The 17,495-nt window shown below is 52.5% G+C and overlaps 1 protein-coding gene across 4 annotated transcripts in view; it reads right to left on the bottom strand.

Moving 5' to 3' along the window:
• Positions 1-17,495, bottom strand: part of Tln2 (talin 2) — a 468,592-nt gene that overhangs the window by 38,795 nt on the left and 412,302 nt on the right. For all 4 annotated transcript variants that reach the window (XM_045159990.1, XM_045159987.1, XM_045159989.1 and 1 more), the window contains 5 exons: positions 14,044-14,190; positions 9,089-9,255; positions 8,371-8,554; positions 2,715-2,840; positions 2,405-2,521 (listed from right to left, as the gene is read on the bottom strand). In XM_045159990.1, coding sequence (XP_045015925.1) covers positions 2,405-2,521; positions 2,715-2,840; positions 8,371-8,554; positions 9,089-9,255; positions 14,044-14,190 — 741 coding nt within the window. The remainder of the gene's footprint in view (positions 1-2,404; positions 2,522-2,714; positions 2,841-8,370; positions 8,555-9,088; positions 9,256-14,043; positions 14,191-17,495) is intronic.

The following is a 17,495-nucleotide window of genomic DNA, read 5'->3' as shown; positions in this document are numbered from 1 at the left end:
CATGTGCACAGGGTCCTCTGCATGACTGTGGCCCTCACAGTACAGGTTCCATGGAAACAATCCAGGAAAATTCTTTTTTGTTCTCTCTTTTTAACCTCAGCAAATTCTAAACTCCTTTGGTATACTTGGAAGTGCCCTTAATTTCCCGGAATAGCTCTAAATTTCCAATCTTCCCTTCCGCGATCATCACAAGACCCACCTACAGCTGTCTGAACCTGCGTCCAGATTCACGAAGGACATGAGCAGCCCATGCAGCCGGGCTGGGGCCAGTCAGCCTGGCTTAAGGCCCTCACTCGCTTTTGAGTTGAACTTATGTTTTTTACTTTCTCTCTCTCTCTCCCTCTCTTTCTCTCTCTTTTGAGATAGGGCCCCACTCTAGCCCAGGCTGCCTGGAACTCACTCTGTAGTTTCAAGGTGGCCTCAACCTCGCAGTGATCCTTCTACCTCTGTCTCTCAAGTGCTGGGATTAAAAGCGAGCGCCACCACACCGGCTAGTTTCCCCTTTGGAATATGAACCAAGACTATCAACTGAGGCTGGATTTGTGGAAGACAAGACGGAAGAACCAGCCCCATTAGGAATACTAGTGGAATCGCTTGTTTTTAGTGGTGCTCACAATGTCACCTTTAAAAGTGACTCTGTAAAGGTATGGGGCAATGAGCAGCAGAGGCAGGGTCCCCAACTCCTCTTACCCCCTAAAGAAAGTTACATCTATGGTTCAGATCTATTAGAAAGTCCATCTCAAGGGGAAGCTACTCATGTCTTGTCTATTTCTACTGGAAGGGACTGGAACTATGATCAATAACATCCCCACAACAGCAGCTCTCGGGTACCCTACAGGGATGGAACAAGGCATTTCCTTCTTTCTTGTTTTTAAATATTTTATTTATTTATTTATTTGAAAGATAAAGAGGGAGAGAGAGAATGGGTGCACCAGGGCCTCCAGCCACTGCAGACGAACTCCAGATGCATGTACCTCCTTGTGCATCTGGCTAACGTGGGTCCTGGGGAATCGAGCCTTGAACCGGGGTCCTTAGGCTTCACAGGCAGGCGCTTAACCACTAAGCCATCTCTCCAGCCCTCTCCTGTACATTTCTATCTGAAGGCACTAGAATGAGTTGACACTCTCATGAAATAACACCCTAAATGCAACAACACTGTGCACTTGACAGAACTGATGTCTCTAAGGACAAATGCCTCAAACAGAAGGCAGCTAGGTGTCAAAGGGAGATATCTGACCTAAAGGCATCTGGGTCTTCACATTAACATCGAACCTCAGACTTCAATTCCACAAGTGTACCCTAGCGTGAGCTGTTGCCACCAGTGACGTGAATCGAGAGAGGCTGTGCACGGTCCCCACATTGCAAACTCAACGCTTGTGTAAACAGCTGCCCGACTTTCCCCTTGACCGGGAAGCTGCGATAAAGCTTCAGTCTCATGACGACATTTTGAGAGAATCAAGCCTGGACTGTTCACAGTAATACACATCCTAGCTGGCTGGGGATGTGGCTCAGTTGGTAGAATACTTTCCTAGCATGCATAAAGCCCTGGGTTTGATTCCCAACACTGCATAAACCACACGTGGTGGTGGTACACTTGCAATTCTTGCATTTGGGAGGCAGAGGCAGGAAGATCAGAAGTTTAAGGTTATCCTTGCTAGACAGCCAGTTCAAGGCCAGTCTGGGTTACATGAGACCCTGTCTCAAAAATAAAATAAAATAAGATAACAATTGCTGGGGAAGTAGAAGATATTTTCTTTAGTGATATGCTCCCTGATAAGTTGTATATGCTCTGAGAAATTATCCCCAACCCACGCACATGTGAACAACTCTAGTTAAACCCAAGGGCTGTGGAAGTGGCTTAGCGGTTAAGGTGTTTGCCTGCAAGGCCTAAGGACCCTGGTTTGATTCCCCAGAACCCATGTAAGCCAGATGCACAAGTGGGCACATGTGTCTGGAGTTCATTTGCAGTGGCTGGAGGCCTTGGCGTGCCTGTTCTCTCTGTCTGTGTCTTTCTCTCTCTCTCAAATAAATGCATAAATAAAGCTTAAAAAATGTCTCAACACACACACATGGCATAAAAAGAGAAAAAGGAATAGTTGAAAAGGGGTCAGTGGAAGAGAGATGAGGAAGGGACAACAGAAGGTTAGGGAGATGATGATTGATATATATATAATTTCCTAAGTGTAAAAAGTGAACAAACACAGTTCCCCAAAAGATCCTAGCTCAGTGACACATGGGTTAGCAGCTACAATGCTACCAGGCAGCCGAGACGCAGAGACGCATGCAAGCATCCCTAGTCCGGGAGTTCTAGGTAAAAGCCTGCAGGTTAAAAAACCTCAGAGAAGCCTGCTGCGCTCAGCGGTTGGATGTGGGCGGCCAAGAGCAGCGGCTGCCGGCTTCTCACCGTGAGCTCCTGCTTTATGTACTCGATGGTGGCCTCAAGCGCCCTCGTGCCCCGGGTGGCTTCATCCTCTACCGCCTTCACAGTCTTGAGGAGGGAAGTGACATTGGTCACCATCACCTGTGTGGGAAGAGAGTAAACAGTTAGGAGACTGTCTCAGGTCCAGGCCCTGCTCCTTCTGGTTCTAGACCGACCTGCGTAAGCAAAGACGCGTCTCTCTCCTCTGCTAAGGTGCGCTTGCCTGGTAGCCGCGCAGAGGATGCCCTTGCCCCCCACCTCCACACGCTCCGCCCAAGCTGGTGCTCCATCCTACCTTGGCGGCCCCTTTCAGCTGGTACATGGATGGGTCCTCGGCTGGCTTGCTGGCGGCTCCCTTGGTGGCACCAATGAGATCCGAAAGGGCCTTGGCCACGTCTTTGATGGCGTTGATGAGCACCACCTGGAAGAGAGCGTGACCCAGGGTGAGCAGACGCTTGTCTTCGCTTCCGATTGCTGGGGGTCCTGGGGCAGGAGTCTGGACTTAAAAAAAAACAAAAAGCTAACTAGGGAGGCTGCTGCTTCTGCTGGTGCCCACGCCGAGGCTGAGGCTGATGTTGGGATCTGTCACCGGGCACTGCTAAACACGGGCTGGGACTGTGAGAAAGCTGGCCTGGGCTGTTGGACATGGCCGGGGACCTTGGGCTGTGGGGATTGCAGCTGGCTTTATCATCGGGAACCCACTCTGGTGCCAGAGCTGGCCCTCCCTTCTTGCGAGGTTGTAGTGGGCCTCATCTTTGCCCAGAGAAAACAGGGCTGGCGGGCCCTACCCCCTTATCCCAAAGCACCTGAGTGTCCCATAGTCTAAGGTTCTGCACCCCCCCCCCGCCCGCAGTTCCCGACCTTATGGCCAGCTGCCCAGGAGACCCTCATATGGTCGTAAAGAGTCTCCTTGCTGCTGTAGTCATCCAATATGGGGCTGAAGTCATGTAGCTTCTTCTGCTATCTCCCTCACAACTTCTGCATTCCCACACCAGCCAGTTAGATAACAACCCATAAACCTATGTATCCAGTCACCTTACAGTCTGCCTGTGCCTGCTCAACCTTCCCCGGGTGTTTATAAACCCATTCCCCTTTTGAGTAAGCGAGCTACAGCGCTGCCCATCAGACCGTCTCCAGGCCGTTCACTGCCTGTGGCACTCACCCTGCTCCCCCCAATTCCTCCTGCGCCCGGGATGTTGCTGGCCAACGACCACCGCCCCCCCCAGGATAGTGAGGGTCTTCAGGGATCTACACATACAGCCTGTTTCCAACCTCTCAGCTGCCAGCTGTGTGGACAAGCTGCCTCTGACTTGACAAAGGCCTCTAAGCAGACCCCCATGAGTCACCGCCAACTCATCCCGAAGCACAGACCAAAACAAAACAAAATGTCAAGCCCACGCCTAGGCATCCAGGCCTCCGCAGCAGCCTGCTTGCCTCTCCTGCTCTTGCTGCCTGGAATCCTCTGGCCCTCTCTCTCTCTCTCTCTCTTCATTCCTGCTGTCCGCTACCTGGATCCTGGCTCTTTCCATCCGCTGCGGTCATCTTGAATGTCATGTCCTTCTAGACTTGTCTCCACCACCCTTAGCTATGGGCTCATCCACAAAACACCGAAACTCTGTCAGATGGCCCTGTTTCATCTACAGCACAGGTGAATACAAGAGCTCACTTTAAGACTTCTATCTATTCATGGGCTTTCTTCTCCCCTGCCCTGGGGAATCTCCAACAGGCCCTATTCAGTTTCACTCTCAGAACGTGGCCTGGCACACAGCAGGAAGCCACACAATCCCAAATATGACATATCCACGTTCACTTCTCTACCCACAGGCCACCTTTCTAGCGTGCCGGGTTTAGAACCCAAAACACCAGCCACAGTGAAGACCGACACGTTCTGGAGGCATTGTGGGAAAGGATTCTTGGTCTAACAACTCCATCAATGGCTCCCGCTTCTAGAACAGTGGTCTGAACTGCCCAGCCCTCCAGGAGCTGAGCCCTGCCTGCCACGCACGTGACCTCGTTGAAAGCCTCACCACCACCCTGTTGTTGAGTCCACAGTCCCGGAACCAGGAGTGGCACGGTGGGATTTGGACTCTCTAGTTGGTGTGAGTCCAAAGGCCTCAGTCTAAACGTCGACGTCACACTCTCTAGCCAGTTGTCTGCAAGTAGAATTAGCAACGCCAGACCCTGCCCACGTCACTCCGTTGCTGTGAGGACCACCTGGGACAACAGACTTTGTGAAGCCCTACCTCAGAGCTTCAGACAGCTGGGCATGGCCACGCGCGTACACACACACACACACACACACACACACACACACACACAACACCCTGATGCTGTCTCTCCTTCAGTTGTGCCTTCTCATCCATGGGCCAGAGGAACCCCAACCCACTTCCTGTACCCATGGGCTGGGATCAGCTAGGTGGGAACTGTGGGAAGGTATGTGGGTCTCACACAGATTCCTTCGCCCTCAGCCGGGAAGAAAGGCAGAGGCATGGCGAGCCAAGGGCTGCTGCCAGCAGCATTACAGGGTCCAGGAGGTTCTCCATTCTGGTCACTTGACAAGTGAATGAGAAGCAGGGGACGGTTTTCTGAGAAGACGCTTGTTAAGTGAGATCTCAGAAGTTGCTGCCGTAAGATATCTAGAACACTTGACAGTAACAACTACAGCAATAAAAGTAATAATAACCTGGCTTTTAAAGATAGGAAAAAGAGGGCTGGAGAGATGGCTTAGCGGTTAAGCGCTTGCCTGTGAAGCCTAAGGACCCCGGTTCGAGGCTCGGCTCCCCAGGTCCCACGTTAGCCAGATGCACAAGGGGGCGCACGCGTCTGGAGTTCGTTTACAGAGGCTGGAGGCCCTGGCGCGCCCACTCTCTCTCCTTATCTCTATCTGCCTCTTTGTCTGTCGCTCTCAAATAAATAAATAAAAATACTTTTTAAGAAAGGAAAAAGAGCTGAATAGACATGTCTCCAAAAAGTAGAGAGGCATGTGAACGACCGACATGTATAGGAAAAGGAGCCCAATTTTGCTAATGTTCAGGGAAACTCAGGTCCAAGTCCAACGAGATCTCACCTCACCTCTGTCAGGAGGACCGCTGGCAAGGAACAGAGGCGAGAACGACACGTCGTGGTGAGGGGTGGAGAAGTTAGAACCCTGGGTGCTGGACGTGGCTCAGTTGTAGAGTGTTTGCCTGACAAGCACGGGGCCCGGGGTCCCACCCCGAGTACTGCATAAGCCAGGCGTGGTGGGGCACATCTGGCATCCCAGCACTCGAGGCCTCGGGGGATCAGAAGTTCAAGGTCAGGAGTGCAGAGACACCTAAATAGGTTCAGTGCCTACTGATGCTGGGCATGCTGGCATGTGCCCGCAATCCTAGTTCTTGGGGAGGTGAAGACAGGAAGATTCTTAGGGGATTCCTGGCTAACTAGCCTTGCCAAATTCGTGAGCTCAAGGTTCTGTGAGAGACCCTACCTCAAAAATCAAAGTGAAGCCAGGCCTGGTGGCGCACGCCTTTAATCCCAGCTCGTGGGAGGCAGAGGTAGGACTGCCGTGAGTTCGAGGCCACCCTGACACTACACGGTGAATTCCAGGTCAGCATGAGCTACAGGGAAACCCTGCCTCAAAAAACCAATAATAATAATAATAAATAAACACAAAGTGAAAAGGCAATTAAGGAAGATACCAGATGTCAATCTCTGGCCGACACCCCCTCTCTAACACACACATCAGCACACACACATCCATGTACACATTTCACACATACAAACAAAAAAAGTTTAAGGTCATCCTTGACTACACTGCAATTTCCCTGGCATACATGGGAACCTATGTCAAAAAAGGATGGGGGAGGGGAGACAAAGAAGGGTGGTAAGGGGCTGGAGCAATGGCTTAGCACTTAAGCGCTTGCCTGTGAAGCCTAAAGACCCCAGTTCGAGGCTCGGTTCCCCAGGACCCCCGTTAGCCAGATGCACAAGGGGGCGCACGTGTCTGGAGTTTGTTTGCAGTGGCTGGAGGCCCTGGTGCACCCATTCTCTCTCTCTCTGCACGTCACTCTCAAATAAATAAATAAATAAATAATGAACAAAAAAAATTAAAAAAAGAAGGGTGGTAGGAGGAGATCATGTGATCAGGATACATGGTGTGTATATCTGTGGTAGTTGTCAACACAACATTTTTATCGGTAAAAAAAGGAAAAAGAAGAGAGAAAGAAAGAAGGGAAGAAAGAAAGAACTCCTACACATTGTTAGTGCAAAATGTGTGGCTCCTACAGAGTTTTCCCCCAAAGTTAAAAACAGGGCTACCAGGGTTGGATAGATTGCTTAGTGGTTAAGGCACTTGCCTGCAAAGCCTAACAACCCCAGTTCGATTCCCCAGAGCCCACATACAGCCAGATGCACAAAGTGGCACATGCATCTGGAGTTCATTTGCAGTGGCCTGAGGCCCAGGGCCACCCATTCTCTCTATATCTTGTTCTGTCTGTCTCTCTCTCTGCTTACAAATAAATAAATATTAACAAGAAAACCCACAGAACTACTGGATGCTCCAGCAAGCCTTCTCTTGGGCATTTGGACAAAAGAGTATCAGCACTCCTAAGCGCATAGCAGCCCCATCCACAGGGCTACGAAGGGAGAACAGGCCAAGCGCTCACTAATACACGAGCGTGTAAAGGAAGTGGAAACACGCAGGGCTCAAGATGGAAATCCAGCCCGAGGAGCAAAGCGACCAAGGGATGTTCCCACTGCGGCTCAGCTGTTACGAAGGATGGCAGGAAGGAACAAGGCCGATGACCTCAGTCAACCAGAACGGGCACTACCATCCACCAGGGCCCTGACTGGCAGGCGTTTGTATCTAGCTTGGTCCCAGAGGACAGGTTCGCTGAGGAGCGTGCAGGCAGTGGACGAGGACCGGGGGACCACTAAGCAGCACGGGCACTAGTGAGCACAGGGCCAGGAATGGGTGGCATCCACCTACGGATGACCCTGGTTGGCTGTGACGTCAAGACCATTTGGATCCAAACCTGTTGGGTATCCACTGTGTGCCAGGAGCTGTGTAGGGTGTGCTGGTGTCAAAGAGGAAAAGAAAACCCGGCACAGATAATGGCTGGGGACGCTCAGACTGTCATCTCCTGGAAAGTCGCAGGCGCAAAGGACTCCTCCCTCCCTTCCAGCCCGCCCCCTGCCTCAAAGCCAACCTTCTCCAGCAGAGGACCATACAAGGTGAGCTCAAGTTGTACCCTCCCCTGCTGCTGTCCCACCCTCCACCGTGATAGCTGAGGTCACCAAGGGTCCACCCCCAGACTTTCATCTGCCTTGACTCTCAGCATCTCTACAGGTCGAAACATCCCCCCCTGAATGTCATGCCCTCTGTCTGGCTCCCCTCCTGCTGGCCGCAGCGGCCCTTGACGGTTCCACGTTTCCCAGGCATTTTCTCCTCACTGTGGTCCTAACGCTCAGGAGTCCTTAAGTTTTAGCCTGACGCTCTCTTGGTCACCAAATGCTTTTCCTCCCCTTGATGCCCGCGGTCGTCGTATGGATGCCAGTCACCCCCGCCTCCACGTCTGCGCACCTGAGCAGGCTCGTGCCCACCCCAGTCTGGCGCATCTCTCCGGTGGCCCTTGGGTGTCAGTGCCCCAGGCAGGACTTAAGTTTCTTCTCTCAGCTCAGGCTGGCTCTCCCTAGGGGGTTCACGGAGCCACCTGGCTCCTGCCTGGATCCTCTCTCCCCGTCATCCCCCAACACCCACCACATCCCACTCACTGTTCGAGGCCCGTCTCAGTCCGCCAGCCACCGCCACAGTCCACTTCCACGTCCCTGGGGCACCTATCTGTGTCCAGTTTCTCCAAAGCTGACTCACTCACATGCATGCTGTTTTCTTCCAAAGCTCCTCCTCCTTGCCTGAGCTCAGTTCTGAAGCCTGGCACCAGTGAGTGTGTAGAAAGCAAGGGCCCTGTCCATACCTGGGTCTCGGGGTCGTCAGAGCCCAGGCTGGCAGCCCCCAGCTTGACCACCTCGGCCAGCTGGGTGATGGTGACGGCCGAGGACCGAGCGGCTTGGGCCAGCTTGTCCGGAGTGGAGGCGGCCCCCGACACCAGCAGTTTCGTGTCCTCCACCAGGGCCTTGGCTGTCTTCAGAATGTTCTCCCTGCGAATGGGCAGCGACAAAAGTACGAAGCCTGCTTACTTGCGATGGGAAGGAAGGAAATCCTTCCAAGGGGCTTGAGGAAGAGAGGCCTGCCTTGTCCCAGCCTTCGAGTTGCAGAGACATGTAAGGGGCTGAGCCTGTGATAAGGGTTTAGGGGTTACCGGCAGTAAACATAGTGCCTCCCCCAACCAGTGTGCTGAGTGCAGGCCCTGGAGAGGCCGCAGCAGACTTGGAGCCCCACGCCCCAGCCTACCGCATCAGCTAACCACGTCTGCCCTGACCTCCTCCGGTAGTGCATTTGGAGGATCAGCTCTCCTCTACTGGGGGGGGGGGGGGAGGCAGGCCAGCTCTTGGGCCGTCAAAGGTCAAGGACAAACATGGTTGTATTTACAGTTTGGCCAATCTGAATCTGTGGCTTGCACCCCCCCCCCAAAGGGGAAATCAAAGCAGGTCCCCACATTTCTGGCTCCTGGGAAGTGTGGGCCATGGGGAATCACTAGTTTCGGGGCAGGCCAGGCGGAACGTCTCCCACACCTGTGATCTGCGAAGGTCTCGCTGTTCTCCGCGTTCAGTGTCCCCGCCGTGGCAAACATGATGGTGGTATCCAGGTCGGCAATGATCCCAGACACAGCAGTGGCGGCCGTGATGCATGCCTGGGTCCCTTTGTTCCCAGCCTGGAGGGCCGAGAGCACCAAAGATACCTGCGGGTCGAAAGGAGGTGTGAAGGGGGCAGGAAACGGAAACAGTGTGACCCCAGAGTTTACCGCCGTTAAAAAGATTGAATCTTCTCTCTCTCTCTCTCACTCTTTGCTTTCCTCTGTGAGTGTGTGTGTCTGTGTGTGTGTTATGGCGCGATGTCTTATGGTGTCCCATATGGCTGGGCACACTTGCCAGTGACTAGAGTGGCCCCTGGGGTGCCCAGCTCCAGATTCCTCTGCCCTGTCTTTTGAGCTGGAGACCCCTTACTGATTCCAGAATTTTCAGGCTCTGACAATTTTTGCAAGGGTCTCTGCTGCCATGTGGGACTACGGTTTTACAGGTGCCACTGGGCATGCCTCGCAAGCATGGCAGATGTGTGGGTTCTGAAGGTTTGAACTTGGGCAGTTCCAGGCCTCCTCAGGCCTTCATGCCTGCGCAGGAGGTGTGCAAACTGCTGAGCCATCTCTCCAAGCTTGAATTGTCTCTTTTGGGAGCTGATATTGCTTAGAGGGGTTAAGAGCCAGGGTCAGAGTCTACAGCCTGGGTCTGAACACCTGCTTTGCCATTTACAGGTCAAAGGGCCTTGGGCAACGGGCCTCTTCACTCCAGGACTCAGTCTCTTTACCTGAACAATGGAGTATTACGGGTACTCGTTTTCAATCCCAGCACTCGGGAGGGATCACTGTGAGTTTTGAGTCCAGACTGGGATTACAGAGTTCCAGGTCAGCCTGGGCTACTTCACCTGGCCACTACAGGACTACAGGACAGGCCATTCTCCGGAGTAGACCCTCTGAAGACCCCTCTGGCTCAAGTCCAGAGACAACGCGGCCTTTTGCCATCACCTGTCAGTGAGTAGAACGCGGTGACCGGGAGGCCCAGCAAGCCAGCTAAATGTTTACTCCCCCACCTCAGCGTGTTCCACACCCGAAATCCTGGATGGCGGCTTCTACCTTCAGCATCTCTCCCTGTTCCTAACACTCTTTCGTTCTTTTTTTGAAGTAGGGTCTCACTTTGGCTCAGGCTGACTTGGAATTCACTCTGTAGTCTCAGGGTGGCCTCGAACTCACAGCGATCCTCCTACCTCTGCCTCTCGAGTGCTGGGATTAAAGGCGTGCGCCACCACGCCTGGCTCCTAAGACACTTTCTATAACCCAAAACTCATTCCTGCTTACAATCAATCCAGCCATGAGTTCGCTTGACCCCTGCTTACCTTGCCATCAGTTACTTAGGTCCCCAGATGCTTGCCTTCCTACTCCGGGTTGAACTCGGCTCCAAGCCCCCTCTAGGACGTCTCTCTTGCTCCCTTTCAGGGAGGCACCTCTGCCTGTGCGATCCCAGCATACCGTTCCTGCCCTCAAGCCCATTCCCGTTGTCCCGAAGGCTTAAAACGGCAGGGCCCACTGGCAGCTGGAGGCTCTCTGAAGCCAGGAAGCCTGCCACCCTTGACTGCAGCTGACTGAAAGAGCTGTGTCTGCCAATACTCTGCACACACACTTCTTGCAGCATGTTGAGCGGGCACGAGAGTCAGAGCATGAGTAAGATAACACTAAACTGTGTGTGTGTGCGTGTGTGTGTGTGTGTGTGTGCGTGTGGAGTACATGCCACGGTGCAGGAGTGGAAGAGAGAGAACCACCTTGGGGGCTGTTCCTGATCTACTGTATTTGGGACGCAGCCTTTCGCTGTTCACTGCTGTGTACGCCACGTTAGCTGGCCCGGGAGCTTTTGGGGATTCTCCTGTCTCAGCCCACATCTCAACACGGGGGCACCGAGACTACAGACGCCCGGCTGTATGTGGTGCTGGGCACCCGAACTCAGGGCCTCACACTTTACCCACCGAGCCATCTCTCCAGCCCTGACCCTTGTCGGGATGACGCTGGGGGAAAAAAAAAAAAAAAAAAAGACGAGCGAGACCAGCTCAGAACTGAGTGGGGGGAATGAAGTCAACAGTTTCTGGAAAGAACTCGGAGGACAAAGGCTGAGACCAACGGTGGGATGTCTTAGGTGTGTGTGCGTCAGAAGCATTCTCTGTCCAGAAACAGCAAATTTACTGAGCATCCACTAGCCAAAGAGTAGGGCACAAAGACAGTCACGTCAAGGGGCTTGTGGCCGGGGTCCTGGGCTACATGCATCCACCATGTGTGAGTGATACAAGACAGGTAGGTGGGCAGGTTACAAAGGCGGGGATGTGAAGCAGGAAACAGTCCTTAGCTGCTAAGGACTGGCTACCTTCCCACCTCGGTCCTCCTCCATGTGTCCTGAGTCAGGCCACTGTGATAGGATAAGAGGCAAGTCCGAGGCCAGCTCAGGACAATCCTGTGGCCTGGCCGTGACAAACTCCCACTCTTTAACACAAGGTCTTCTCTGGGGAACTTGGCAAGCGTGACTTCCACAACAGGGAAGGGCTTTGAAGGGAAAAAAAGCTCCGTCCTCCCATCGAGAGATTTATTTCTCCTTTCTGCGGAACCCAGAGGGTGGACAGCCTCTGTGGGCAGCCAGAAGCTCAGCCCCGGTGAGGGCCAACGGACACAGTGTCCTCTGTAGACAGTGTCCCAGGGAGGGCTTCTCCCGCCGAGGCCCCTGTCTTGTGGCCAAGTTTTGGAACAGCACGGAGCTCTACGTGCTAGGAGCCAAAGCGGAGGGAAATGCCACAGAAGCATGGAGGCTTCCACGTCACGGAGGCTGCAAATAAGCTGGCCCAAGGAATGACCCAGAGACATAAAGTAAAGCTGGTGGTTTGCTAGGCAGGGAGAAGAAGAGTGCTCCTGGGTACGAAGGGACCAATCGTTGGAGCCTTGTTAGCTAGGAAAACATCATGGGGGAGAGGGAAAGTTTACAGAGCACAGCGGTCAGGATTTGTTAATATTTAACTGGATATCTGGCCTGGTATCAGGTGCTTTTAAACCCATTACCCCAATTCCATGAGTCAGGCTTATAAATCTGTGTCCTCATTTTACCAATGAGGAAGTCAAGGCCTGGAAAGGTGAGGTGTAGCCTTGCTAGCCACACTATGACAGTCTACAAATATTGTCCTGAAGGTCAGAAGTCCCAGGGCAAGAGCCTGCCCCTCCACCATGGTGCTACGGGGCTGTCCACAGTCACTGAACCCTCCCCTGGCTTCACCGTGAGTGCAGAAATATGCAGGTATACACGGAGGGTGTGGATGTGTGTGTGTGTGGTGTGTGCATGCGTGCATATGTGCACACGCGTACGCAGAAGCCAGAGGAGGATGCCAGGTGTCCTTCTCTCTCATTCTTCTGCCCTCTTTTCTTGAGACAGACTTTATCTCCGAACCTGGAATTTGCCTTTTTTTCCCCTTCCCCAGTGAGACTGGCTGACCAGGGAGGCCCAGAAATCTTGCTGCCTCCACTCGCCCCACTGCTGGAATTACAGGTGAGTGCAGCTGTGCCCTGCTCTTCACGTGAGCTCAAACTCATGTCCTCGTGGACGTGTCGCGAGTACCCTAACCCACTGAGCAGCTCCTGAGCCCTGTATGTGCTTTTTGAGACAGGGCCCTGGGCCAGGGAGATGGCTGAGTCAGCAAAGGGCTGGCACCGGCAAGTGTGAGGATCCGAGTTTGGTAATCAGTACCCTTGTTAAAAAGCCAGGCGCTGGGCTGGAGAGATGGCTTAGCAGTTAGGGTGTTTGCCTGCAAAGTCAAAGGGCCCAGGTTTGATACCCCAGGACCTACGTTAGCCAGATGCACAAGGGGGCGCATGCGTCTGGAGTTCATCTGCAGTGGCTGGAGGCCCCTGGGGCACCCAATCACTCTTTCTCTCTCAAATAAATAAATAAATAAATAAATATTTTTAAAAAGGCAGGTGTGGTGGCTCTACTCCTGATCTTGGCACTGGGAAGGCAGATACAGGAGCATCCCTGCAGCTCACTGGTCAGCCAGGCTGGTCAGAACTGGAGAGTTCCAGGCCAAGGAGGGACCATGTTGCAAAAAGGGCAGAGGGCGTATCTGAGGAACGGCAGCAACCAAGGTCTTCTTCTAGGTCCACACAGACACACATGTACCAGCACATACACGTTCCTGTGCACAAACACGTATACACATACGCACGGGGGAAAAAAAGGCAGGGTCTCATTCACTATACAGCCCAGGCTCGGGCTGGAGAGATGGCTTAGCGGTTAAACGCTTGCCTATGAAGCCTAAGGACCCTGGTTTGAGGCTCGATTCACCAGGACCCACGTAAGCCAGATGCACAAGGTGGCACATGTATCTGGAGTTTGTTTGCAGTAGTTGGAGGCCCTGGTGCGCCCATTCTCACTCTCTCTCTCTGTTGCTCTCAAATAAATAAATAAAAATAAACAAATTTTATAGCCCAGGCTGGCCTTGAACTCATAATCTTCCTGCTCTGCCTTCTGGGTTTACAGGCCAACACACCTGTCTCTTTCAGTCTTCCTGACCCAGCCCTTAATACGTAGGAACTTCCCTTTGGAAGGAACACCAAGGGTTCTAGGGTAGGACTGGGGCATCATACCTTCCCCTGGCTGGCTTCCAGCCTTGATGGTGGCTCTGATAAGGTCTGACGGCAGGAGAGCCCTTCTAGAAGGCTGAGCAAAAGGGCCTGGCTTTCCTGGGCTGGTTCTACCTTGCTCTCAGTTTCTCAGGTCTTGTGGATCACCCCCCTCCCCATGCCTCTTTCCCAAGGAGAACACAGGTGATGAGAGGCTGCTGCCTGGGCTAACAACTTTGATTTGGTGTCTTGCTCTTGTCCCTGTGGCAGCGGGTCACCGAGCACAGTGCCCACCACAACGGCTGTGTCTTACCCGGCGAGGCTCCCTACCTTCTCCGTGACAGCGCGGGCACACTCGATCAGCTCCCTCTTGGTGTAGCTGTCTGCGGGGCACACCTGGAGGGCCCCAGCCTTCTGCACCAGGAAGATACAGCCGTGGCCCAGGTCCTGCACACGTGTGCGAATCTGGAACCCAATCTACAGAGGCAAGGCGGGGAGGAGAAAGGCGTGTGAGGGGCCTGCCATCATGGCCTGCCCTAGGTGGAAAATTTCTCCTATGCCCTACGGGAGCCTGGCTAGGAAAATTCCACTCCTCTTTGGAGTCCGTGTCTGGTGAAGTATGGAATTTAGCTGATTTCACTTCCCGTCTGAGAGACTATAAAATGCCCACAGCCTCCAGAAAGCAGGTCTGTAGCCCTTCGTTGGGCTTAGCGTGATGCCTTCCTGAAGTCTGTCACCTCTTTCTGATAGCAGCTCCTTTGGGTCCTAAGCAACACGACAGGAGTGTTAATTAGCTGAGCTCTGGGAGATAACTCACTTAAGGAGCCACTGCTTGAGCCCCTCCCACAGGGTGCCAAGGCCTCAAAAAGTCCATGCCTTTTATTTCACTTACACCTCCCAACAGCCCTGGGGGGGGGGGTAGCTTGAAGTACAAATTATAGCTTTAGAGGGAACCATATTTTAAAGTGGCCAGATTCTTACAGAAATGGTACGTTTACCAAGCAGAGCCCCTCACTAACCCTGCGGCACTACATGCTGAGAGCACGTAGCCCAGGCTTCTGTTTCCTCCCGCAGCCAGGTGTGAGGTTTCCTTAAGAAAGCGCATTTTCAGCATGAAAGGCCCAGCAGACACACATTCTTCTAAGGATCCTAGCTTGTGTGATTAGAGGTCGTTTGCCCAGAGAGGCCAAAAGAGCCACCCACTAGATAAGCTGTCAGCTGCCTCCTTTTTAAAAAAATTTTTTTGGTTTATTTTTATTTATTTATTTGAGAATGACAGACAGAGAGATAAAGAGGCAGAGAGAGAAAGAGAGCGAGCGAGAGAGTAAAGAAACTCCAGATGCGTGCGATCCCTTGTGCACCTGGCTAACATGGGTCCTGGGGAATCGAGCCTCGAACTGGGGTCCTTAGGCTTCACAGGCAAGCGCTTAACCACTAAGCCATCTCTCCAGCCCCCAGCCGTCTCCTTTAGTGCCCCTACACTGTGCCTGCCTCCCCCAAGCATGCACGCCTCTGGTGGTATTCCCCATCAATTTTTGTGCTGGTCTCGTCGATACTGACAAACTGCCCTCTATCCTGGGTACGCTACCAGGAAGAGCATGCAGCTGAGTGAACACCCCAGCACTGGTTCCAAGAATCTACAATAGCTCCAGGCTGTGTCTTCATCTTCCAGCACCTTCGAGAACATTCGCCCACAGGTCTCAGGTACTATAAACAATACCTGGGAGACTTTGGCTGGGGTTGGGCGAGGGGAGATGCTGTCTTTTGCTTTGACCTCAGAGCTTAGGAAAGAGTCCATTTGAAGGGTATGGAGTAATGTAATCCAGACTGCTCGTAATGAGAAAGGGGTCTTAACTCCTTAAGGGCCAAGGTCACTTTAAAGTCCACTTGGCAGAAAAACTCTGGGATCCATCAAGTTGGGAGCCTGTTGTCTGGGTGCTGAGGGCGGGCAGTCAAGCAGGCTGTCCCGCTGGTCGCCTCTGGGTGACACACAGCACCCTGGGTTCTATGGCGCAGCAAGCCCACACATAGTTCTAGGCCCGTTAAGTTTTTGTAGATGATTCTGAAGCAGGGGTTTGCTGTGTAGCCCAGGCTAGCCTGGACCTCTCCATCATCCTGCTTTAGCCTCCCGAGTGCTTTGGCTATGAACTACATTGATTTGTTGGAAATGCATGTTGGTTTGATAACTAGGTCAAGCTGAAGCCAGAGGACGAGCCATTCGAGTTTCAAAGTCAGGCTGGAGAGATGGCACAGTGGTTAAGGCGCTTGCCTGCGAAGCCTAAGGACCCATGTTCGATTCCCCAGTACCCACATAAGCCAGATAGATACACAAGGTGGCACATGCGTCTGGAGTTCGTTAGAAGCCCTGGTACGCTCATTCTATCTGCCTCTTTCTCTCTCTCAAATATATAAGTATGTAAAATTCTAAAAGAAACCTTTCAAACTCAACCTGGCCCCCAGGAGCCCTCCAGGGTCTCACAGTTTACCATGCTATCCTGAAGCAGAGGAGAGCCCAGGTCCTCAACTGCCCAAGGACTGCTGACAGTGTCAGGGGAAGGAGCACTGGTGGGAGAAGCATTTACACAATCTCAGCTTGAAAATGACCGCCAAAGTCATTTAGAGTGGCTTCAAGCTCGGCAGGCAGAGTGCTTGCCTCTTGGGTTCAATCCCTGGCATGCATAAAGCAGGCTTGGGAGAGCACACTCTGGAGGTAGAAGTTTGAGGATCAGAAGTTCTAGGTCATCCTTAGCACCCAGAGCTGGGGGTCTGCCTGGGAGAAAGGGGGAAGAGGGAGAAAGAGAGAGGGAGAAAGAGAGAGGGAAGAAAGGAGGGAAGGGGAGAGGGAAGGAGAGGAGGGGCGGGGAGAGCCAGGCACAGTGGTTCACTCCTCTAATCCCAGAACGCAGGGGGCTCGGGTAGGAGTATCAAGGCCAGCCTGGGCAAGAGTGAGATCCGGCCTCAAAAAAACCCAACCAGGGCTGGAGAGATGGCTCAGCGGTAAAGACCCTTGCCTGCAAAGCTAAAGGAACCAGGTTCGATTACCCAGAACCCACATAAGCCAGATGCACAAGGGGGCGCACGCGTCTGCAGTTTGTTTGCAGTGTCTGGAGGCCCTGGTGCGCCCATTCTCTCTCTCTTACTCTCTATCTCTGCCTTTTTCTTTCTCTTAAATAGATAAGTAAAAATAAGGTATTAAAAAAAAAAACAAACCAAAACAAAGTGGTTTTGATAAGAATGAAGTTTTGTAGTCTTGAGTAATGTTAGTAAACTCTATGAGTCTCAGCTTGTTGACCTGTGAAATGGGGGAGAACAAATGACTCTTGTCACTAGCTAGGACAGCATCGGATATGGGGTATGTGAGACAGTGGGGCGCTTTGATGCAAGAGGGCACCAGAATCAGCAATTTCAATCAATTTCACTGAACATTTTCTATTGCCAGATGAACTTTCTAGAAAGGGAATGCATTTTTAAGACTGTGTTCAGGCAGAAAAGGGTTTGAAAATGGCTCAGCTTCTCAGTTCTTGGCAAATATGGCCCACAGAGTGGATTCAATGTATGAGTGGTGTTTATTATAAAGGATCAGTGCACAAAGTCAGACAGCTTGGGGTTTTAACTGGCAACTTTAGTAAAACATTACTTGAACCTCAAGGAAAAACCCTCAACTCCTTTCTTGCCCAAATAAAAATATGATGGAATAAACCATCTCCTGGTATTGTGCCTCAAAGGAAATTAAAAATCTTAAGTCTGAGATCTAATTACAATGTGGGGGAGGAGTTTCTAAG

This window comes from Jaculus jaculus, chromosome 10 (assembly GCF_020740685.1).
Source record: "Jaculus jaculus isolate mJacJac1 chromosome 10, mJacJac1.mat.Y.cur, whole genome shotgun sequence".
NCBI classification, from domain to species: Eukaryota; Metazoa; Chordata; class Mammalia; order Rodentia; family Dipodidae; genus Jaculus; species Jaculus jaculus.
The sequence above is the reverse complement of the archived record's forward strand: the minus strand, read 5'-3'. Positions and strand labels throughout refer to the sequence as shown.